The following is a 24,531-nucleotide window of genomic DNA, read 5'->3' as shown; positions in this document are numbered from 1 at the left end:
CCTGGGACTCAGTTACTCAGAAACTGGGGACATCTGACTGCTTATGTCTGAGTTGACATACATCCCATTTCTTCCAGCAGAGACCGAGGCCAGTGGTCTTAATCCCCATTTCTTCCTCTTGATTTATATATAGGCACATGATCCCAGAGAGTATTGTTCTAATTATATTATATTCCACTCTGTAATACATATTTATCAAAAATAACTATTAAAAGCTGGCTAAAAATCAAGAAACATAAAACCCTTTTATTGTAATTTTACTACTAGCACATAGCTCACAATAGATTTTCCTTGAAATGGCTGTCAATTCTGTGACTCCCAAAGTGTTTGCCACTGTGCAGCTCCTCTGTTGATGGATAAGATAAGCAGGAGAAGCAAGGGGCATCCAGACCTTTTATACCAGGCTGGAAGCAAGAGCAAGAACTGTTCTTTCTAATGGAGTATTTGAAGTAATAAGTGTACAAATACTAATATCAAACAACATGTAGAAAAAGTTTACAAGATGCCTTAATTAAAATGATTCGTGGGCCAGCCCTGTAGCCTGGTGGTTAAGAGAGCCAGATCCCACATGGCACATTGTAGTACAGGGCCTGACACTGGCAGTTTGAGAAACATGCTAGGCACATGAACTTGCATACTCCAAATTCCAACAGGAAGGAGAAATGAAGGGGAAGGGATTCCAGTGTGTCTGCACCACAATTCCACTCTGTAATACATATTTATCAAAAATAACTATTAAAAGCTGGCTAAAAATCAAGAAACATAAAACCCTTTTATTGTAATTTTACTACTAGCACATAGCTCACAATAGATTTTCCTTGAAATGGCTGTCAATTCTGTGACTCCCAAAGTGTTTGCCACTGTGCAGCTCCTCTGTTGATGGATAAGATAAGCAGGAGAAGCAAGGGGCATCCAGACCTTTTATACCAGGCTGGAAGCAAGAGCAAGAACTGTTCTTTCTAATGGAGTATTTGAAGTAATAAGTGTACAAATACTAATATCAAACAACATGTAGAAAAAGTTTACAAGATGCCTTAATTAAAATGATTCGTGGGCCAGCCCTGTAGCCTGGTGGTTAAGAGAGCCAGATCCCACATGGCACATTGTAGTACAGGGCCTGACACTGGCAGTTTGAGAAACATGCTAGGCACATGAACTTGCATACTCCAAATTCCAACAGGAAGGAGAAATGAAGGGGAAGGGATTCCAGTGTGTCTGCACCACATTTGGGGTATACTTTCTCCATCTCTATTTCTCTCTCTCTCTCTCTCTCTCTCTCTATCTCTATCTCTCTAGTAAGCATAGACATCCTTTGGCAATTAAATAAATATTAGAAAAAAAAGAAAAAATTGCCATGTAACACATTATGTCCTTGGTTTAAATAACATTTCTCATTTTGACTCTAATCAAAAAAATAAATAAATAAATTTCTTATTGTTATAGGATTCAGACCCTCTCCTAAATAGAGGAGAAAACAGACTTTTGCTGTTGGTCTCTTTATTTTATGATAGATACTTTGGACACATCACTGGTCACACAGGTGGAGTGTTTAAACAGTATTAAAGAATGTCAGAACACTTTCTTGTAGGACTATCTTTTCACATCTTAGTGACCAATGCAAATTGGATTTTAGGAAAAAGAGTTCTGGAAGGTATTCTTTCGATGATGATCTTTTCAAAGGTTTTGGGAGGCCTATGTGACTTCACAATTTTGGTAAATTCAGTCATTGTCATTTTGTAGAAACCCTAATGCTTTCCTTTTTTATGATAAATTAGCTGGTTCAAGAATCAATGCATTTACAGTCTTGGTTATTTAGTGTCAGGATGCAAAACAAATGTGTGCATATGTGAATAAATATGCATGTTATAGAACATAATTAAGACATACAAGCAATTCTATAAATTGTGGCTTTTTATGTGGTTATAGTCATAATGGCTTCTTCCAAAGCACTGATGTAATTTCCTATTAAGATTAGTAGGCGCAGACATAGATTATAGGTTATTCTAACAGTCTTCAGGTGTCACATCTTGTAAATGCAGGTGTTTATTAGGTAGGTGCTGTGTTATTATTACTATAGGTACCTTTAATGGAGATTAGTATTGTGGTGACCTCCTGGGGTTACCATTACCAATAGAATTACAGAACACCTGAGGAATAGTTTTAACACCAGCTTCCTTACATATAAGGATATTGCTTGTGGATATCCCTGCTACCATAAGTTCACCAAGACTAATTGATTGTACTTATGGAAAAACTAACCTCTTTAGAAAAAAAATCAGGGCTATGCAAAATCAGCCTGATTGAAATGAGACTTCTCTTTTACTGAAGTATACTTCTAACCTAGCTACATATATTGCAAGAATCACATTCATTTTCTGATGAGAAAACTAAGGCACATTGGAGTGTTCAAGTTCACATAGATGAGAAAAGGGGAATCGAGTGTACTGAAACCAGAATCTAGGTCCCTTACTTATTCATTCTTTGCTCTTATGAAAAAATATGTTTCAACCCAGCCATGGTAGCATAGGTCTGCAGCACTGGAAGCCACATTTTGACCACAGTTCAATTCCTTGAACAAGTCAACCTGAAACATACCAAACACTCATACGAGTACCCACATTCCAACGGGCTGGAAGATAGGAGGAAGGAATCACAACATGACCAGATCCTATGAGGAAGTATCTTCTGTCTTTATTTCTCTCTCTCTCTTGTTCTCTTTCTGTCTCATGTGTATATCTACATATTATATCATGAGTGAAAGAAAAATGTTTAAAGAAAATATATGTCTTTCTTTTCTCAGAAGAAAATGTTCATAGGCATTTTCCTATATAAAGTGTTACTTGTTCCCCAGTGTATTTTAAATTTTCCTGAAAGGCATTTATAAATTCAATGTAATCTCATCATTTCTTATGCAGAAATTCCCAAGAGAAGCCCTTGATGATATTCATTTATCTCTCTTTTCTAGAATAAAAAAGAAAAAGAATAAGCCAGGCTTAAAAACCATCATGGTCATTTCACAAAATTATTAGACAACAAAATTGGCTTATTCTGATTGTTCACTTTTTCAGGTCTCTTTAGATGCTATTGTTAGACCCTTTTGTTCATTTCACAGGTATTGACATTGATTTAAATGCTAGCAATGCAAGGATTTATTCTGAGACGGTGTACATAAGGCCACTCTACTTTGTGCACCCAAAAATAACCAACATTAGAATTTGAAATGATGAATCATAATGTACTCTGACTTAACATTGTAATTTCATACATTTCTCTTTCCTTTGTTGAAGATCCCTTCAGCTATTATCAAGGTTATGTCCAGAATGAATTCCAACTGTGCAATTTTATGACCATCAAAACTCACTGTATTCTCATGCAAATGTTGCCTTGATGATAAAAGTACTTTTATTTTAAATGGAGATGAATATCTTTGAGAAATTACTTACTTAACATTCTGAGAGAGAGTTTTATCCCTCACAGGTAGGGAAAATTGTCACTGAGCTTTCAATGAAGATGAAGAATCCTACCACATCTCCCATATCACCTTTCTTTCTCATTATTTTCACTATCTGTTCAATCCTTTTCCACTCTCCTGAAATCACCCATATTTTGTCCCTTGTTCTTCCTCTTTTATAATATGATTTTATCCCCTTCTATACAAAGAAAATAGAAACCACCAAAAGATAACTTTCTCAACTTCCACCAGTAAACTCATTAACATTGCTTATCTTCCTCACTTCCACATTATAGTGAAAGAAAAACCTTACTCCAATCCAAGGCTCATCTTTCTGGATGGCCATGGATCATAGCTCCTCCACCTTTGTGGGAGATGCTCAGTTTGATGGTTATTTCAACTGTTTTTTTTTCCTTCCCTTTAAAGTTAAATATGTAAAATCTCTTCTATATTAAAAAAGAAAAAAACAGAAACGAATCCCCAAATTCTACTTTCCTTTGCTAATAACACAGTCACTCAGTCACTCATATATTATCCTCAAACTTGTTAAAATACTTGGCCATTTATTAATATGTTTTTGATTATATTACCCATTCACTGCTCAGTTCAATTATATTTAGCTTTCTACACCCAATTTCCCTAGCACACTGAAACTACTTTCTAAGTTCCCAATGATTTTTTTAACAACAAAGATTTACACTATGAGCCAAGATTATTAAGATGAGAAAAGATGTTTTTGCTATAGTTTTGAGTGAAAAAAGAAAGCCTACCAAGTTTAGTATAGCATAACCTATTGACTTCTTTATGATGTATAGTCCTATGAGTTTCAACATATATATAGATTTATGTAACCACCACCATAATATGCATACAGAGCAATTCATTCATTCCATTTTATTCCCTTCCCTATTCCCTCAACCCTAATAACCATTGCTCTGTCTTCCATTACTACAGTTTTTTTTTCTTTTTGAGAATTGTCATAAAAATGTAAACATTGAGTAAGTGACTTTTTGAGACTAATGCTCACTCAACCTAATCCCTTTTAGATTCATCTAAGTTGTGGAGATCAGTAGTTTACATATTTTTTTTCTTTATTTTGATGAGTACAAATCCATGGTATAGATGTATTACAATTTGTATTTTCATTCAACAATTGAAGGACATTTGAGTTGTTTTCATCTTGGGGAAATTATCTATAGAGTTAGTATAAAATGACATAATTACCTTTTTTGTAAAGTTGGATAGTATTTCATTTAATAAAAATACACATTTTTTTCATCTTTGCATCTGCTGATGGACATTTAAGTTGCTTATGTATCTTAGTTATTGTGAATAATGCTGCAATGAAAATGAATGTGCGGATATTGATTTCAATTTCTTTGGATATATATTCAGAAGTGAGATTGCTGGATTTTATGGTAGTTCTATTTTTAGTATTTTAAGGAACCTCCACAGCATTTTTCCATGATTATATTAATTTACATTCCCACTAGCAATGTACAAGAGTTTCCATTTCTCTGCATTCTTGCCAATATTTGTGATCTTTTATATTTTTGAAAATAGTAATTCTAGCAGATGTGAGGATTTATTTCACTGTAATTTTAATTTACATGCCCCTAATGACTAGTAATCCTAGGCATGTTTTTATGTATGTGTTGGTTCTTTGTTAAGACATACAATGAAGAATGTCTGTTCACCTATTCAGGTCCTTTGCCCATTTTTAAACTGGATTATGCTTTATTTGCTATTGAGTTGTTTGAGTTCTTTTCATATATTGAATATTAAACTCTTATAAGATGTATGATTTGCAATTATTTTCTACAGTTATGTGCGTTGTCTCTTCATTTCGTTCATTGTTTCTCTAGCTCTACTGAAGCTTTTTAGTTTGATACAATTCTATTTGTCTTTTGTTGTTTTTGTTGCCTTTACTTTGGAGTCATCCCCCACTCATTGTTAAGGTCTATATTGTAGAGATTTCCCCTAAGTTTTCCTCTAGTAGTTTTATAGTTTCAGGTCTTATGTTTAAGTCTTCAATCAATTTTCAGTTGATGTCGTATATTTTGAATATAGGGTGAGATAAGGATTCATTTTCTTTCTTCAGAATGTTCCCTTCATCTATTTATTTATTCCTTTGGCCATACCACACTATCTTGATTACTAAGGCTTTATAGTAAGTCAGAATTGGGTAGTATTATTCTTCTAACTTTATTCTCCTTTTTCAAAATTATTTTAACTATTCCTTTTCTTTTGCCTTTCTAAACATTCCTCCTGGAATTTTTATTATAATTAAGAATAATTTACATTTTAAAAAATGGTTTATCTTTGTTCTTGATAGAGTATGTGTGCATTCACATGAAGAGAGAGAGAGAGAGAGACACTTCATTGATTCTGTTTCTGCTACAATCTTCTTTCTTCAATCCTTCAGCTTGTTGGAGCTTGTGCACCCGTTTATATGTCCAAATGTTTCTGGTTAACCTGACCAGGGATTTGAACCATAGTTGCCATGTGGGATCCAGCTTCTCACAAGTAGTTCATTACTGCCACACCATGGAAACAGTCTAAAATTGACATCTTTAATTATGTAGTCTTCCAATTTATGAACAGAATGTATCTGTCCACTTATTTATGTTCATTTTTATTACTTTTGTTCATTATTTTGTAGTTTTTGTTTTAGACTGCCTGTACATTTTTTGTTAGATTTATACCTAGGTATTTTATTTTTTGAAGTATTTTTTTTTATTTCAGTTTTTTGTGTATGGCTATTTTATATAAATTCCATTGATTTTTGTAGGTTGATTTTGTATTCTGTGACCTTGATAAACCCAATTTTTAGCTCTAGGAAGATTTTGATGAATTCCTTGGGATTTTCTATATAACATAATCATGTCATATATAAATAGGACTTTTTTCCCATTTTTTATGTATGTCTTTTGCTTTTTAAAAAAAATTTAAAATTTTTCTTTTCTAAATTTTTTATTGCCCAAGGATGTGTACACTTACCAGCTACAAAGATAGAGACACAGAGATAGAGGAAAAATATCCCCTAGTGGGGACAGTATGGTCATACCGCAATCCCCATTCTTCTATTTCGCCATCTCATCAGGAGTTTGGGCATGCACACACATTCCTGGCATTTTTTTTATGCCAGTGGAGACAGGATTGAAACCATAGTAAATTATATAGGATCTGGCTCCCAATGCCCAGTGCTCCATCAACTGTTCTATGGGACTGGTCCCTTTTTTGCCCTTTTTTTTCCCCCCATAATATTACACAAACTAAGACTTGCATAGGAATAGTGAGAGTGTCATACTTGCCTTGCCCTTGCCTTGCTCTCTCTCTTAGGGAAGAGGAATTTGGTCTTTGACTAACAAATGTAATATTAGTTATGGGGTTTTGCATAGGTACCTTTTTGTTTTTGTTTTGTGTTTGTTTTTGTTTTCTTTGGAGAGATTTTTTTTTTCTATAGGGCGCATGCGCTCATCAGAGACACAGAAAGAGACAATGAGAGGGAGGATGGCTACACTGCAACCTCTTCTCTTCCATTCTGCTCTTGGGATTTTGGGCACTCATCCACAGGAATCCAGCATGAGTTTCAAGCTGCAAAGTTTGGGACTAGACTGCAGTCAGTCATGTGGGTGTCCAATGCCTTAACCACTGGCCCCTTTGTAGGAATCTTTTAATTGGTTAAAGAAATTTCCTTCCATTTGTAGTTTATTTTATTCTTTTTTTTTACTTATTTTTATTTTTTTTAAATTCCTTTTCTTTTATACATTCAATCACATTTAGCTTACAAAATGAATATTTCAATATGTGAACCTTTCTCCCTAGTCCGGTTGATAAAACTATAAAATATCTTCAACAGATAATACCACCTTTCTTTGTCCCATCAATGCCCTGCCTTCATGTTTTTCTTCTAAATGTCCTTCCTCAGGCCCTACTCTTCCACACACACTGTATCTGGTATTTTCACCCATTTTCTGTGTTTGTATATCCTTTAGTCAATCAGTTTCAGTAATAGAGTGCGGACACTCGTTATATACTAAGTGGGGACATACTTTGTCTCTCCTTCATAGTCTGGCTTGTTTCACTCAGTAGTAAATCTTCCATATTCTTCCAATTTCTGTCAAAAGCCAGGGTTTTTTTTTATGGCTGAATAATATTCCATAGAGTATATGTGCCACAGTTTTTTAATTCATTCATCTGTTTGGGGGCATTTGGGTTGGTTCAGTGTCTTAGCAATTGTGAGCAGTGCCACAATAAACATTGATGTGCAAGTACTTTACCAATGAAGAATTCTTCTGTCCTTTGGTTAATACCAAGGTGTGGAATTGCTGGATCATATGATAGTTTTATTTGTAGATTTTTGAGGAATCTCCAAGTTGTTTTCCACAGTGGTTGGACTAATTTACATTCCCACCAGCAGTGTAAGAGAGTTCCCCTTTCACCACACCCCCACCAACACTTATCATTTTTGTTTTTTTAATCTTAGACATTCTGACTGGGGTTAGGTGGTATCTCATTGTTGCTTTGATCTGCATTTCCCTTACAATGAGAGATGTTGAGCATTTTTTCATATGCCTTTTGGCTATTTGTACATCATCTTTAGAGAGTGTTTTTTTTTCAACTCATTCTCCCATCTTTTAATAGGGTTGATCATCTTTTTTCCAAACAGCTGCTTGAGTTCCTTGTGTATTCTTGATAATAAATAGATGTGAATTTTGTCAAATGCTTTTCTTCATCAATTAAGATAATATTGTTTTCTTTTGTATACTGTCAATATGATGAATTATAGTACATTGGTTGCTTTACAAATATTAAAGTGGCTTTATATTTCTGTTATAATGGCATATTATTCATTTTATGTATTTCTGCATTTGGTTTGCTAATATTTTGTTAAAGACTTTTGCAGCTGTGTTCATGAGCATTATTGCTCTTCAGGTTTTATGTTTTTTTCTTTTTTTTTGTACTATCTTTCTCTGGTTTTGTTTTCAGGGTAATTTTGGCCTCATTAAATAATTTTGGTGAGTGTTTCCCTCTTTCTCCATGAAATTGCATAGGATTCATGTTATCTGTTTCTTTAAATTCTTGGTAGAATTTTGCCAGTGAAGTAATTTGATCCTGAATATTTCTTATTAGGAAAAAAAATTAAGTAAGAATTCAATTTATTTTATAGCTTTAGAACAATTTGTATTACTTGCTTCATTTTAGTGAATTTCATTAGCTTGTAGTTTTCAAGAAATTAGTCATTTCATCTGAGTTGTTTGATTTATATGCAAAGAATTGTCATAGAATTTGCCTTCTCATCTTTTAATGTCTGCCAGTCTGTGATAGCTTTCCTTTATTTCTGATATTGAAAGTTTTTATCACTCTTTGTTAGTCTTATTTGAGTTTTATTAACTTACTAATATTTTCAAAGAATCAGCTTTTTATTTCATGAACTTTTGGTTGATTTCCTATTTCTAATATAATAATTGCTACTTCTAACTGTTCTTTCATTCTGAAAGATTTATATTTATTTTCTTCTTCTTTTTTCTATTTTCTTGACATGGAAATTTAGATTATTCATTTAAGTTATTTCTTCTTTTCCAATTTAATGGAAACTATAAAATTTATCCCAAGTACTGTTTCTATTGCATTCCACAAATCGTATTATATTTTCATTTTACTTCAATTCAGAATATGTTCTAGTTTGTCTTGTGACTTTCTTTTTGGTCCATGAATATTTTAGGACTATGTCACTTAATTTTCAAAGATCTGGAAATATTTCTTTCTTTCTGTTACTGATTTCTAGTTTAGTTCCATTATGGTCAGAGTATACTTTGCATATTTTCAGTTCTTTTATATGGGCTAAGTTTTGTTTTATGACCCAGAATAAGGTCTATCATTGTGAAAGTCACATGTACACTTGAAAAGAATGTGTATTCATGTATTCTTGGTTGGAGTGTTAGGTTAGAACCAGATGGTTGATGGTTTTGTTCTTTTATAACCTTGCTATTAACTGGTTTTGTGTCTCTTTGTTCTATCTTTTTAAAGAATTGTTTATTTTATTTTATTAATAATTAATTTTTAAAAATTTGTTATAGGTGGGACCAGCAGATAACATAATGGCTATGTCGCTGGACTCCCATGTAGTCAACCACGGTTTGAGTCCTGGACCCGGCGGCTTAAACTCACGCTGGGCACATTTGCATGCATGCCCAAGATCCCGAGAAGAGAATGGAGGAGAAGGGATTACAGCATGGCCATCCCCCCTGAGGGGTGATTTCTTGCTTTCTGTCTCTCTGTCTCTCTCTGTCTTTCTGGTGAGAGCACACACCCTATAGCAAAAACCACTCCAAAAAAAAAAATTGTTATAGGGAATGTGTGCTCATCAGAGAGAGATGGGGGCGGAGGTGGAGAATGAAAAAGCAAGCTGCCAGGTCTAGGACTTGAACTATGGTCAGCAATGTGGGAGTCTAGCATCTTTACCACCATGCCACTTGCTGGCTCCTATTCTACTTATTGTTGAGGGGACTGTTAAAATCTTCGGTTATAATTGTGTATTTGTTTATTTCCTTTCATTTTGGTCAGTTTTGATTCATGTATTTTTAAACATTTTCTGGTGCATATAAATATTTAGAATTATTATGTATTCTTATGTACATTGCATCGTATGTACATCATCATTATGTAATGTACCTCTCTAACCTTGGTAATTTTCCTTGCTCTGAAGTTGCCATTACCTGATATTAATATGTAACTCCAGCTTTCTTTTGATATATATCATGCAAACACTATATATTAAATATATATGGAATACTATGAAATATATGTATTTTCATCCTTTCACTTTTTTTGTTCAACTTCTTTTTTAAATTTTTTATTGTATCATAATCTTGTTTATGTTGCATTGAATCACATATAACTTTATAGTGTATTACATTTCTTTTTCCAGAAGGAATACCACTCATATCAGTCAATACAAAGACATTAAAATCCCCATCATCAGCATCATCCAAGAGCTTTTCATTTTTCCAGATTATTATTATTCCAATTATTTTTTAGAACATTTGATCACTATTTATCATTTTGCTTATAAAAAGACTTTACCCAACATGAAATACTTTTCAGACCTGCCCAGTTGAGAATACTATACACATCATCATCAACAGGTAATAACATCCTTTCACTTTGAACATGCCTGTATCTTGTACTTCTACACCTTGTACTTCTACAACTCCATCTTGTCTGAGGCCACACGTTAAGAGGAGAGAAGAAAAAGTCGTGATGGTTGGCTGCTTTAGAATTTCAGCTCCACCAGTAGAAAATTTGAATCTCAATCTTAACATTTAAAAAATGATTACTTGAATGTATTCATAATGTTGAAGGAAAGAATGCAATAAAAAGGTGGCATTTGAGGGTAGAGAACAAAAACAACTCCATATACTTGTTGAATGGTCTTCAAACTTCAAAGTTTGATTATGAGAATTCCATTATAAATTAGATTCCTTGGCTACATCTACAGAAATTCTGCTATGGCAATTCCAGCCTAGGGTCTGGAAAGTTGTATCTTTAAATCCCAGGTGACTCTGAAGTGACAGAGTGAAATGTCTAAGGCCAACACTGTGAAAATCTTTTGTGTGCCTAATGGTTATGGTAGGACACTTAATGTTTTATGTCCATTTTGTTCTTATTATTCAAGAATAAGGTAGGACTAAATCCTCACACACACACATGAGTAAGAGAAAGAGCCCAGGGTGGTAATGAAGACAGAACTACAACACCTCTAATAGGATCTCAACACCATGATCCAACTTCAGTCTCAGTTAGCTTCAGATCATATGCACATGCTTGCCCTGCATACTAAGGAAGGTCTCCAGCCATGAACAGTCAACCTTCCCATGCTGGTCTTTCCTACAGAATGATGTGTTTTACCACTGCAGCAGCAGATAGCCCTGAGTCTGGAGAATTTTAGTTGTGTTTCAGATGCACTTCCAAATAGATTTTTTTCACTTTGCCTGAAGGCCAATTTTATCATGAGAGACATTTGCTAGCTGGACTTACCTGTTTCATTGAAGTGGCTCTATAAAGGCTTGCTGTGACTGATAGCACATAAAAAGAAGATTGAAGATAATTATGTAGTTTTCTCAGTTCTTCATTTATTTCTCTTTCTCTGAAATCTATTTTCTATGATCTCCTGAGTTGCTGCTTTTTGAAATTTAGTATTTATGGGGAATCCAGAGCAGAATTGCTCATTTTTATAGCTTTTGTCCTCCATCAAGCCTTCTGTGAACAGCATACATTTCTAGCAATTCTGTCTCAAAAATATGCCTTCAACTTTCACTTAGAGATAGAGAGATAAACAATTTACTTAGCTCTAGTGCTCTCTTCCATAGTGACTCATAGGCAGTTTAGGAAACATTTTCCAGTACAGTAGCATTAGCCTTTGGAATCATTTCAATCACAATTATATTCCATGTAGATTCTGAAATATTAATAGTAATAGAAACTAATTATCATGTCTTCAATTTGAATGTGCTAAATACATTATCACTTTTTTTTTAAGCAATCAAACTACCATAATCTGCCAAGGATAATGATTGGACAGTGATGACCTTGATATAACTGTTAATTTTGTTTCTCTGAATGAAGTCAGAGTTCCTCAGCTTTGGAAAAGAAATTGTCATTAGTAACATACGTAATATGGGATTTAGAAAAAAATAATTCAGTATTATTATTCCTGCCACCATTTTATTAACAGAAAATAGTGCTAAAATATTTTAGATTTATATTAATTTTCTGGCCATGGGTATTGGTTTAGTATTTTGCCAAAAATTATATTTTAGTGTTCTAGAAGAGTTTTTATACTTCTAAAAGGTGAGAAATTTCCTCTCCTTTTTCTAAGAAACTAAGTCTAATATTGTGGAGATCTACAATGAAGTCTCTGCCTTGAGGTTAAGAAACAGAATGAACATATTATTGTTACCCTAGTTTACTTTTCCCATCCTCCTCATTTAAAGATAGTCCCTTGTTTTGGGAAAGGCATGTTATATGCTTGAATTAACTTGAGTCTATCTCTCAGTGTAGAGATAGACTCACCTACCAAAGAGTGGAATTTAAAGCATTCAGTAGTATGAGAACTGTATCTGCTAAGATAGCATAAGTGAAATTTGGTTTGTTCATACCTAATATTTGCAAAATACTTGAAAGTTTTTATAAGATTTGGGAAGTAAAAGATAAAACAGTAAGAGATTGAGGCAGAATTCCTATAAAAATAGATAAGTAATTTTTCTAAGCAGAGAGACCTGAACTAGTGGAGATTATTATAGCCATAGCCTTGCCAAGGGAAGAGCTGGGGTATTTATGGTTGCTAAGTACTCTGTGGGTGGGTGGCATTACTATGTTATGATGTGTTCACTTTGTGTATTATATTATATAGAAGAGCTTACATTTGCTTTATGAATTGATATTTGACCTAGTGATATTCTTTCTGAGTCATATGAGTGATTATTTTTTATTCGTATGAGTTATTTTTTTTTGGAGAGATTTTCGCTATAGGGCATGTGCGCTCGCCAGACAGACAGAGAGAGACAGAGAGACAGAAAGCGAGAAATCACCCCCCAGGGGGGATGGTCATGCTGCAATCCCTTCTCCTCCATTCTCCTCTTGGGATCTTGGGCACCCACGCACACGCACCCAGCGTGAGTTTTAAGCCACTGGATCTGGGATGTGAACTGCGGTTGACTACGTGGGAGTCCAGTGACATAGCCATTATGCTAACTGCTGGTTCCCTTTTTTTTTTGATTCATGTCAGTTAGCTATTTCTTCCTGTGGCCAGTGACAAAAAGAAGAAACAGTTATTCAGTTCAATGGGTATTTATATACTAGAAGAAATAAAGAGGAATATATTAGTAAATCTGTTCAATTGCTGTAACTAAAACATTTAAATAAAAGCATTTAAAACAAGATAGAAAATTGGTTTTCTCCCATAAAAATTCTGAGTGGAAACTTCTGTTGGTATGACAGTTATACTTTCATCAAAAAAAATCCTTGTGTCTTTATTACTCTATTATACTAAATATATCATTTCTACCTCATATTCTCATAAGACCATCTACTTTTCAGCCAGCACAATGATAAAAGGTTTCAAAAAGAAAGGTCATACTGCATCTCTGCTCACATCATGCTGACTCATATCCCAATGGCTATGTCTTTTTTGGAGAGGTTTGTGCTATAGGGCACGTGCGCTCGCCAGATAAACAGAGAGAGACATAGAGACAGAAAGCGAGAAATCACCCCCCCCCAGGGGGGATGGCCACACCGCAATCCCTTCTCCTCCACTCTCCTCTCGTGATCTTGGGCACGCACGCACACGTGCCTGGCGTTGAGTTTTAAGCCACCAGGTCTGGGACGCGAACCGCGGTCAACTGCATGGGAGTCCAGCGACATAGCCATTACACTAACTGCTGGTCCCGCCAATGGCTATGTCTTGATAAAAGGGGCAACACTTAGTTGCAGGAAAGGTTGGGAAATACGATCTTTATATGGATAGCTAAGTTGCTAAGTAAAAAGGAGAGAATGGGTATCATTGAAAAATGAAGTTGCTACCACATGAGTATATTCAAGTTTCTTTCCTTAATGACCTTAAAATATTCTACAAGCATTAAAAAATGTATGCTGCCATGATATGCAGTGAATGAATATAAAATAAATAAAAATAATAATAGTAAATATCTGTTCATGGTTAACTGTAATGCAAGCAAGATAAGGGAAGAAAAAGGAGTTTTGTGCAATGCTGCCTAGTAAACAAAGGAAAGTTTACATATGCTATCAATGTTTACCATTTGATAAGCAGATAGTACATCCAGGTACAGAAGCCCAACAGAATATTAGAAATTTGAGTTTAGATACAAAAGAAATTTCTTACTGAAAGAGGTATTAGACTACATGTGATTAATGTGACTATTTTTCAAACTATACCTATGTCTCCAACCTAAAGTCCCTGAGTTCCCTCTATACCACCAAATGCATCCTTTTTGTTGGGAATAATGAAGCAGAAGAAAAAGGAAATGGAAAGTCATGGACTTAAAACTTAGATGTCGTAAAGCCTTCTAAGAAAGGGAAATTCTCTTTATCAGACATATCTACCTATCTTACTGAATAAGGTCTTTGACTTTCTTTCTGCTTCCCTTTTTCAGGATGCTTTTCAGGAAATAATGATCATTTGTTGGCAATTCATCAGAAGAAGAGTGGAAAACCAGTATTCATCTATCACCATTCACAAGACATTGAGAAAAGCCTGGATATAGCTCCACAAAAGATATATAAACATAATTTTCATTCCCCTTCTGAAACTCAAGTAAGCAAACGCCACCAAATTGTAAATTCAGCATTTCCTAGACCTGCGTATGACCCATCTCTCAATCTGCTGGCCATGGCTGGTCAAGATCTTGAAGTGGAAAATCTTCCAATCCCAGCAGCAAATGTAATTGTTGTGGTGAGTATCAGGTGTTACTGATTCTGATGTAATGTTGATGTTTTCCTCTGTGATTAATGCTTAAAAAAAAGAAAACAAACAAACAAACAAAAAAACTGTGACTATGATAGTCACCATTGGATCTCAATGGTTATTCATCACCACACTAATTTTTCTCTGATATTTCCTTTTCATTGATTATTGTGTGCTTGCTTTTTTCCATGGAATTAGAAAACTTGTCTATATTTTCGCTCATAGTACCATATGTGGTGTTAGCAGGTATTTAATAAACATCTGAATAAAATTGCTTTGGAAGGCCTTACAGTTATAGGATGTTATATCTTGTCCTGAGCCTCCTGCTTTCTGTGATCCAAGTTTTAATACATAGTTTTTAGTAGCAGCCTGTGTAAATAAGTAGTACTGACTGAGGATCTTCCGTTTACTTGATTTAAATTAAAATAAAATGAATAAACAACTAACTGATAGGGAGGGAGTGTTGTTGGGAGAAGGTACTTTGCTGTAACTGGAGTAAATAAGATAAGTTAGGAGTAATTTATGGATAATATTCCTCATATCCTGAACAAAGATCTCTCTATTTTTAACCAAGGTGTTCCAATGTTCTCATTGCTTCTACTCTTAGTACATAAAATGCAGGTCAGAGATTCTCACTTTGTGGAGGTATCATAGTTACCTACTCTGTCTATAGACCCTCCTAAGTTTAAAATCTTAATAGGAAGATCCACATTAAAACTACAGTCAGTGGGACCAGCAAGTGGCGTGGAGATTGGAGCAGCCAGTTCCCACATGACCCACTCAGTGGTTTGAGTCACTGACTCTGTAGTTTGAAGATCATGCCATGTGTGTGTGTGAGTGTGTGTGTATATGATTAAATCTCAAAAGGAGAATGGAAGAGAAGGGATTGCAGTGTGTCCATCGCCCTGGGGGGGGGAGGAGATGATTTCTCAATTTCCCTCTCTATCTCTGCTTTTCTCTGGTGAGTGCATGCACCCTGTAGCAAAAACTAAAAACAAAACTAAACTAAAAATCAGTAACTAAATGTGCTTTTTTTTTGCATTTGTATTCAAAATATAATCAAATCAGTTAATTTTTGAGGCTAAGATAATTTAATGGAAACATATTTGCATTTTGACAACCGCTCTATGCATGAAATATAATTAAATTTAACAAACTTCTTTTTCTTTTCTTTATTTTTTAAATTTATTACATATATAGAACCCTTACCAAGAATCAAAAATCCAGTAGTTAATGTTTTTAGCTGTCATACATTGCTTATTTTTTATGATCCAGTTGTCATTGAGGTATATGGAAAAAGATACACTAAATGGAGTCAGATTTAGCTAGCGAAATGAGTTGGGACAAATATTAATAATTCAAAAAAATTGAAAATTGAGAGTACAAAATAAGCTCTTGTCAAGAGAGAATACGTGGGTCATTTGGCATCCTGAAATACCTGGACAAGTTTTCTGCATTTACATGAGTAATAGATGTTCTGAAGGCGAAAGTCATGTACTCTGGCTAGTCAGTGAAGATAAATGATGTGAATGGTGTCTCTGAGTCTGGATATGACTATGTTAATGCTGAGTCTCATGGGGGATATTTTTCTCTAGTAACCATCGTATACCCATAGTCCTACTCCTAAAGTCACTGTAAATTACAGTTCAAGAGGTTTGTTCTATCTTGTAACATCAAGTTCTTTCTAGTTAATTTAACATTATGGACAATAAAAGGGATCAATGAGGAATTCTGACAGGTCATTTCACTTTTAGCTTATTTGTGGTTTGGAGATTCATGAAGAGGTTGTGCTTTTTCTTTTCAGTGATGATTAAAGAGGTGATAGGCGAGGGAGCTGCATTAGTCTCCCTAACCTCTCTTGATCTAACCTCTAACCATGCCATAGCTCTGATAGCTTACAACAATTGCTAGTGCTAATGTTTCCTGTAATCCACTTGCATTACTTAGGCACATGATGATTTAGTAGGAAAACTGAAGAAATAGAGTTATTTTAAAAGAAATCAATAATGTTCTGCTTCCTCAAAAAGCAAAAGGGTGACATACAATTAAATATCAGTTGATTTGAAGGTCTATTCTATCCAAAGGATTTCTAATGGAGTATATAGGATTCAAAGGATCTATTCTGGGGAAGTTTAGTGATTTTGATGGAAATATTTATGTGTTTTCATGCATAAAGAATGTTTGTGTAGCAAAACAATGCAGAGCGTGTTGCTTAAGGAATATTGCAGTAGTACTAAAGAATTCTTTTTTTGCTTACAGTATACCAAATGAGCAGGGTTAATGAGTATCTGTTTCTTTCTTTTTTTGGGGGGGGGAGAGATTTTTGCTATAGGGTGTGTGCACTTGCCAAAAACACCAGAGAGAGACAGAGAGACAGAAAGCAAGAAATCACCCCCCAGGGGAGATGGCCATGCCGTAATCTCTTCTCCTTCTTCTCCTCTTTGGATCTTGGGCACACACACTCGCCCAGCATGAGTTTAAGCCACCGGGCCCAGGACTCAAACTGCGGTTGACTACGTGGGAGTCCAGCGACATAGCCATTACACCAACTGCTGGTCACAATATCTGTTTCTTGAACTAGGGAAATTCCTTTGATTTTTTTTTTTCCCCAGTGAGGTTAAAAAGCTATCCTGAATATCTAACTCTCCAAATTATTTACATATAAATTTACGCTGGGAACATATAGTTTTTTTATTTCTTAATTATACATAAAGAAAGCTGGGAAGAAAATGAAGAAAACAAATATGAACTAAATTTAAGGATCTTGAAAATGATCAATATAATTTGGAAACAAAGAAAAGATTTTAAAATAGATTACTTTCATAGATTCTTCAGTGTTTCCAAGTTGTCTTTAGCTTGCTTTTTTTTTTAAATTTTTAAAGCAAAAATTATAGAACTTTTTCAACAGAGGACTTTATATTCTTTTGTCTGTTAAATATTTCTTCTCTTTGTTCCTCCCACTCATCCTTAGTAAATTTTATATTTAACATGTAAGACTTTCTAGCTGAGAGAGAGAGAAAGAGAGAGAGATCACTCCTCTGAAATTTCTTTCTCTCTGTTGTCTCTAGTGTCATTGAAAATGAGTTTTAGAAAGAGAAATTTAACAGGAACATGGAAGACGCATGTGTCCCTTCTCCCTTCCTGATTTCTAATTGCCACCATAAAACATTTCATAAAAGCATTTGTCCACAAATGATATTTTTTCTTTTTCTTCTTTCTTTTGTAATCAGTAAAATTTGTAATTTGTTTGTTCTAAGGAAAGGATGGCACTATTAGAATGTTTAGTCCAAAGAATGTAAATTATGTTTTCAGAAACTCAATTAAGAAGCTGTTTCTAGGATTTCTATGGAAGTGTAATGTGAGGGTTGCACTTGTGAATGGTCTTGAGGTCAGTGCAGTGGTAGGGGGAATGGCCTTATCAAATACATGCTGAGAATTCCAGAGCTCTGACCACCGATCCGAGGATGTTCACAGGCCACAAGACCACAACACTAGAAAGGAGGAACCCAGGATACAAGTGAAAGTGATATAATGGAAACAGCTACAGGCTTTTTAGTTCAACATAGGTTACTGAGTGAAGAATGTTCTGGCCTGGCCAAAATCTGAAAAAACTGGGTACTAGTAAAGTCTTGGAAAGGGTGATTTTTAGGGCCAGTGAAGAAGAAACCCATGTAGGGAGATTATGCCATACTTCATAGGACAGATTTTAGGGAAACAAAAAGAAGGAGGAAGAGGTGAAAAGAAGGAAGGGGAAAAGAAAGGTGAAAGGAAGGAGAGGTTCAAGAGAGGGGAAAACATAACAGCAGTTTTTAGGGCAGTGGGAAGACTTATATGTGCATACAAGAAGATGATGGCAGGTTTCCAAGAGCCTGAGATGATCTTTGTGAGATTTCTGGAATTCTATAGCTTTTCATCTTGCTTACCACTCACCCAGTCCAACACAAAGTTGTTTTTTTTAGGCATAAAACTTTTCCTGTAAATACTTTTATCAGATATTTGATAAAACAAACAAACAAACAAACAAAACAAAACACTATTAAGGTCAAAAGCTTTGGATAATTCTGGAGATTTCAATTATACCCTAATCTTTGGTTCATGTTTCACCTCAGCCTGGTTCTGATATTGACCAGTTTTGGGGATTCATTTTACAGGTAAAGAGATAATCCCTAGATGCAATTTGAAGGGCTTTGAAAATCTAGCCCTCTCATTGCCTTACCACAGTAAAAACAAACAAACAAATAAACAAAAAACTTATAGAACTTACTGTATTATGTAATATAGATATTTTTTGAATACTTGTTTTCAATAGACAAATTGATTCTAACTTTATGTTTATGTACGGAATGTTCCAATGGGTGGATTTAATCTATGAACATACCACTGGAATTCTTCCATAATAAGGAAAGTGTTTCGGTGAGTAATAGTTCATTTCAAGTGACTAGAAATCCAATGCAAACAAGAGAAAATTAGTGGTTCTGAGTACTAATATTACAGTAGTATGACTGGCTTTAGGTCTGGTTCAATTGAAAGCTCAAATAATGGCACTAGGACCAATCTTTCAACTTTTCTTCCTCTGGGGTGACTTCATTCTCAGACTGGTTCTCCTGTCTTTGTCACAAGATGGTTTTGTGAGATGCTTTAAGTTTCATCTTTATAGGTTCATATTCGATTGTTAAAGAGTGTGTCTTTAGTAACTGTCACTAATATCTTTGGTTTCCCTCTGACTAGAACAATTTATGTACTTATCTATTCCTGTACAAGTTGTGGCTAGGTGATAAAAGTTGACTAATTACCTCAAATCTAAACCATATGTCTCACTAGAATAGCTTCCCTAAAGACCTATAAGCCATATGGTAAGGGAGGTTACCTTAATGAAAATTGGAACACTTTTTTTTTTTAGAGGTTTTTTGCTATAGGGCACGTGCGCTTTCCAGACAGACAGAGAGAGACAGAGAGATAGAAAGCAAAAAATCACCTCCCAGTGGGGATGGCCATGCAGCAATCTCTTCCCCTCCATTCTCCTCTCGGGATCTTGGACACGCACGCACATGCGCGGGCGTGTTTAAGCCACCGGGTCTGGACCTCGAACTGCGGTCGTCTACGTGGGAGTCCAGCGACATAGCCATTACGCTAACTGCTGGTCCTGTAAATGGGAACACTTTTAACAAGCACAAGGTAGAATAGATACTGATAGCAGCCAATATGTGCTACAGCAGACTTCAGTTTCTATTAAAATACGATAGCTCCTTGAAGAAACAATGAAGATATAAGGACTTGAAATCTAGCATGAAGAAATGATTCCTTTACAAAATGGACAACAAATGTTCTACTGCTATATTCTAAACTCTTCAAAAGTACCTCAAGTAGGCAGCAAATTCACTCTAGGATAAAGTTAAAGTGCTGGCGATGTGTCCTAAAACCTAGACTTCTCACCAACAACAAAGAATATGATTTAGTGTACTCTCTTAGACCCACCACACTATGTCTCCCCAAAGTCTCAAATTTGTGGAAACCCTTGGAGCCTAAATACTTCTTGATGGTTACTGTTCATATGTAGAAAACAGTAAGTCTGTGTGGAGCTGTGGAAATGCAGGTGCCTAGGCTTATTCCTGTGCTAAATAATTGGCTCCTAGCCTGAAACTCACAGGAAGTGTTATTCAAAGGTAGACTTTGGATAAGTTTAAAATGAGTATTTGTTAAAGGCATCTAGAGTCAATATGGTAAATACTAAATCCCAAATGGCAAATTGATTAAATACAAAAGTCTATTGTAATGTGGGGTGTAGCTCACAGGTCCTTTAATACAGTCCTGGAACTCTTATCCCAATTTCTAGAGGGGATGGGTATAAAAGTCAGAGAGAACATATCTAACAGAAAAGTTGCAATATAAGCAAGTTGGTTAAATAACAGCAACCTCAAACACATATATGTAAGTGTACAAATAGAAAAGGAGAAATCACGGCTAAAACTGAGTCTATATGAGAAATGTTTAAATGACAAGGGAGGTATCACCAGTGAGTGGGAAAGGATTATTTGTCACTTAGTACTGGCCCATGGAAATTACTTGGCACAAATATAATCATGGTAATATAAAGTAACAGTTATTTTTTTGCTAAGTACATAGCATTTGCAATATGCGAAGTGATAGAAAATGATCTGCTGATGATAATGCGTATGGAATAATATAGAGTATATGTATTATACTGGGAAAATACATTTTGAATGCCATAAAGATGTACAGTGATTGTAAAAAATAAGAAATGTAAAAAAGTAAAAGAGAAATATCTAAATGAGGATTAATAAGAGTACACATAAGGATTATTAGGAAGATAAAGTGAGGTAAATTTTCTATGCACTAATATAAAGTGTACTCGATTTCTTCTATTATGATTATTATTTAAAATTAATGATTATCATAAGTGCCCTGGGATTTCTGGAAGAGTAGTCAATTTTATTTGCAAAGATCAGGAAAGGTTGGGAAATACGATCTTTATATGGATAGCTAAGTTGCTAAGTAAAAAGGAGAGAATGGGTATCATTGAAAAATGAAGTTGCTACCACATGAGTATATTCAAGTTTCTTTCCTTAATGACCTTAAAATATTCTACAAGCATTAAAAAATGTATGCTGCCATGATATGCAGTGAATGAATATAAAATAAATAAAAATAATAATAGTAAATATCTGTTCATGGTTAACTGTAATGCAAGCAAGATAAGGGAAGAAAAAGGAGTTTTGTGCAATGCTGCCTAGTAAACAAAGGAAAGTTTACATATGCTATCAATGTTTACCATTTGATAAGCAGATAGTACATCCAGGTACAGAAGCCCAACAGAATATTAGAAATTTGAGTTTAGATACAAAAGAAATTTCTTACTGAAAGAGGTATTAGACTACATGTGATTAATGTGACTATTTTTCAAACTATACCTATGTCTCCAACCTAAAGTCCCTGAGTTCCCTCTATACCACCAAATGCATCCTTTTTGTTGGGAATAATGAAGCAGAAGAAAAAGGAAATGGAAAGTCATGGACTTAAAACTTAGATGTCGTAAAGCCTTCTAAGAAAGGGAAATTCTCTTTATCAGACATATCTACCTATCTTACTGAATAAGGTCTTTGACTTTCTTTCTGCTTCCCTTTTTCAGGATGCTTTTCAGGAAATAATGATCATTTGTTGGCAATTCATCAGAAGAAGAGTGGAAAACCAGTATTCATCTATCACCATTCACAAGACATTGAGAAAAGCCTGGATATAGCTCCACAAAAGATATATAAACATAATTTTCATTCCCCTTCTGAAACTCAAGTAAGCAAACGCCACCAAATTGTAAATTCAGCATTTCCTAGACCTGCGTATGACCCATCTCTCAATCTGCTGGCCATGGCTGGTCAAGATCTTGAAGTGGAAAATCTTCCAATCCCAGCAGCAAATGTAATTGTTGTGGTGAGTATCAGGTGTTACTGATTCTGATGTAATGTTGATGTTTTCCTCTGTGATTAATGCTTAAAAAAAAGAAAACAAACAAACAAACAAAAAAACTGTGACTATGATAGTCACCATTGGATCTCAATGGTTATTCATCACCACACTAATTTTTCTCTGATATTTCCTTTTCATTGATTATTGTGTGCTTGCTTTTTTCCATGGAATTAGAAAACTTGTCTATATTTTCGCTCATAGTACCATATGTGGTGTTAGCAGGTATTTAATAAACATCTGAATAAAATTGCTTTGGAAGGCCTTACAGTTATAGGATGTTATATCTTGTCCTGAGCCTCCTGCTTTCTGTGATCCAAGTTTTAATACATAGTTTTTAGTAGCAGCCTGTGTAAATAAGTAGTACTGACTGAGGATCTTCCGTTTACTTGATTTAAATTAAAATAAAATGAATAAACAACTAACTGATAGGGAGGGAGTGTTGTTGGGAGAAGGTACTTTGCTGTAACTGGAGTAAATAAGATAAGTTAGGAGTAATTTATGGATAATATTCCTCATATCCTGAACAAAGATCTCTCTATTTTTAACCAAGGTGTTCCAATGTTCTCATTGCTTCTACTCTTAGTACATAAAATGCAGGTCAGAGATTCTCACTTTGTGGAGGTATCATAGTTACCTACTCTGTCTATAGACCCTCCTAAGTTTAAAATCTTAATAGGAAGATCCACATTAAAACTACAGTCAGTGGGACCAGCAAGTGGCGTGGAAATTGGAGCAGCCAGTTCCCACATGACCCACTCAGTGGTTTGAGTCACTGACTCTGTAGTTTGAAGATCATGCCATGTGTGTGTGTGAGTGTGTGTGTATATGATTAAATCTCAAAAGGAGAATGGAAGAGAAGGGATTGCAGTGTGTCCATCGCCCTGGGGGGGGGAGGAGATGATTTCTCAATTTCCCTCTCTATCTCTGCTTTTCTCTGGTGAGTGCATGCACCCTGTAGCAAAAACTAAAAACAAAACTAAACTAAAAATCAGTAACTAAATGTGCTTTTTTTTTGCATTTGTATTCAAAATATAATCAAATCAGTTAATTTTTGAGGCTAAGATAATTTAATGGAAACATATTTGCATTTTGACAACCGCTCTATGCATGAAATATAATTAAATTTAACAAACTTCTTTTTCTTTTCTTTATTTTTTAAATTTATTACATATATAGAACCCTTACCAAGAATCAAAAATCCAGTAGTTAATGTTTTTAGCTGTCATACATTGCTTATTTTTTATGATCCAGTTGTCATTGAGGTATATGGAAAAAGATACACTAAATGGAGTCAGATTTAGCTAGCGAAATGAGTTGGGACAAATATTAATAATTCAAAAAAATTGAAAATTGAGAGTACAAAATAAGCTCTTGTCAAGAGAGAATACGTGGGTCATTTGGCATCCTGAAATACCTGGACAAGTTTTCTGCATTTACATGAGTAATAGATGTTCTGAAGGCGAAAGTCATGTACTCTGGCTAGTCAGTGAAGATAAATGATGTGAATGGTGTCTCTGAGTCTGGATATGACTATGTTAATGCTGAGTCTCATGGGGGATATTTTTCTCTAGTAACCATCGTATACCCATAGTCCTACTCCTAAAGTCACTGTAAATTACAGTTCAAGAGGTTTGTTCTATCTTGTAACATCAAGTTCTTTCTAGTTAATTTAACATTATGGACAATAAAAGGGATCAATGAGGAATTCTGACAGGTCATTTCACTTTTAGCTTATTTGTGGTTTGGAGATTCATGAAGAGGTTGTGCTTTTTCTTTTCAGTGATGATTAAAGAGGTGATAGGCGAGGGAGCTGCATTAGTCTCCCTAACCTCTCTTGATCTAACCTCTAACCATGCCATAGCTCTGATAGCTTACAACAATTGCTAGTGCTAATGTTTCCTGTAATCCACTTGCATTACTTAGGCACATGATGATTTAGTAGGAAAACTGAAGAAATAGAGTTATTTTAAAAGAAATCAATAATGTTCTGCTTCCTCAAAAAGCAAAAGGGTGACATACAATTAAATATCAGTTGATTTGAAGGTCTATTCTATCCAAAGGATTTCTAATGGAGTATATAGGATTCAAAGGATCTATTCTGGGGAAGTTT

The 24,531-nt window shown here is 34.8% G+C and overlaps 2 protein-coding genes across 2 annotated transcripts in view; both read left to right on the top strand.

Annotated features, from left to right (window-relative positions):
* Nucleotides 1–22,197, top strand: part of LOC102486404 (receptor-type tyrosine-protein phosphatase R-like) — a 36,660-nt gene extending 14,463 nt beyond the window's left edge. Inside the window, exons 2-3 of the mRNA XM_006146203.2 lie at nt 14,629–14,927; nt 22,087–22,197. Coding sequence (XP_006146265.2) covers nt 14,629–14,927; nt 22,087–22,197 — 410 coding nt within the window. The remainder of the gene's footprint in view (nt 1–14,628; nt 14,928–22,086) is intronic.
* The window catches only part of PTPRR (protein tyrosine phosphatase receptor type R), a 246,256-nt gene continuing 243,813 nt past the window's right edge, over nt 22,089–24,531 (top strand). Inside the window, exon 1 of the mRNA XM_027770931.1 lies at nt 22,089–22,385. Within this exon, the coding sequence (XP_027626732.1) occupies nt 22,323–22,385 (63 nt within the window). The 5' untranslated portion in view covers nt 22,089–22,322. The remainder of the gene's footprint in view (nt 22,386–24,531) is intronic.

This window comes from Tupaia chinensis, unplaced genomic scaffold (genome assembly GCF_000334495.1).
Source record: "Tupaia chinensis unplaced genomic scaffold, TupChi_1.0 Scaffold000168_1, whole genome shotgun sequence".
NCBI lineage: Eukaryota > Metazoa > Chordata > Mammalia > Scandentia > Tupaiidae > Tupaia > Tupaia belangeri.
Note: the sequence above shows the minus strand (reverse complement) of the source record. Positions and strands in the feature narration are given on the sequence as shown.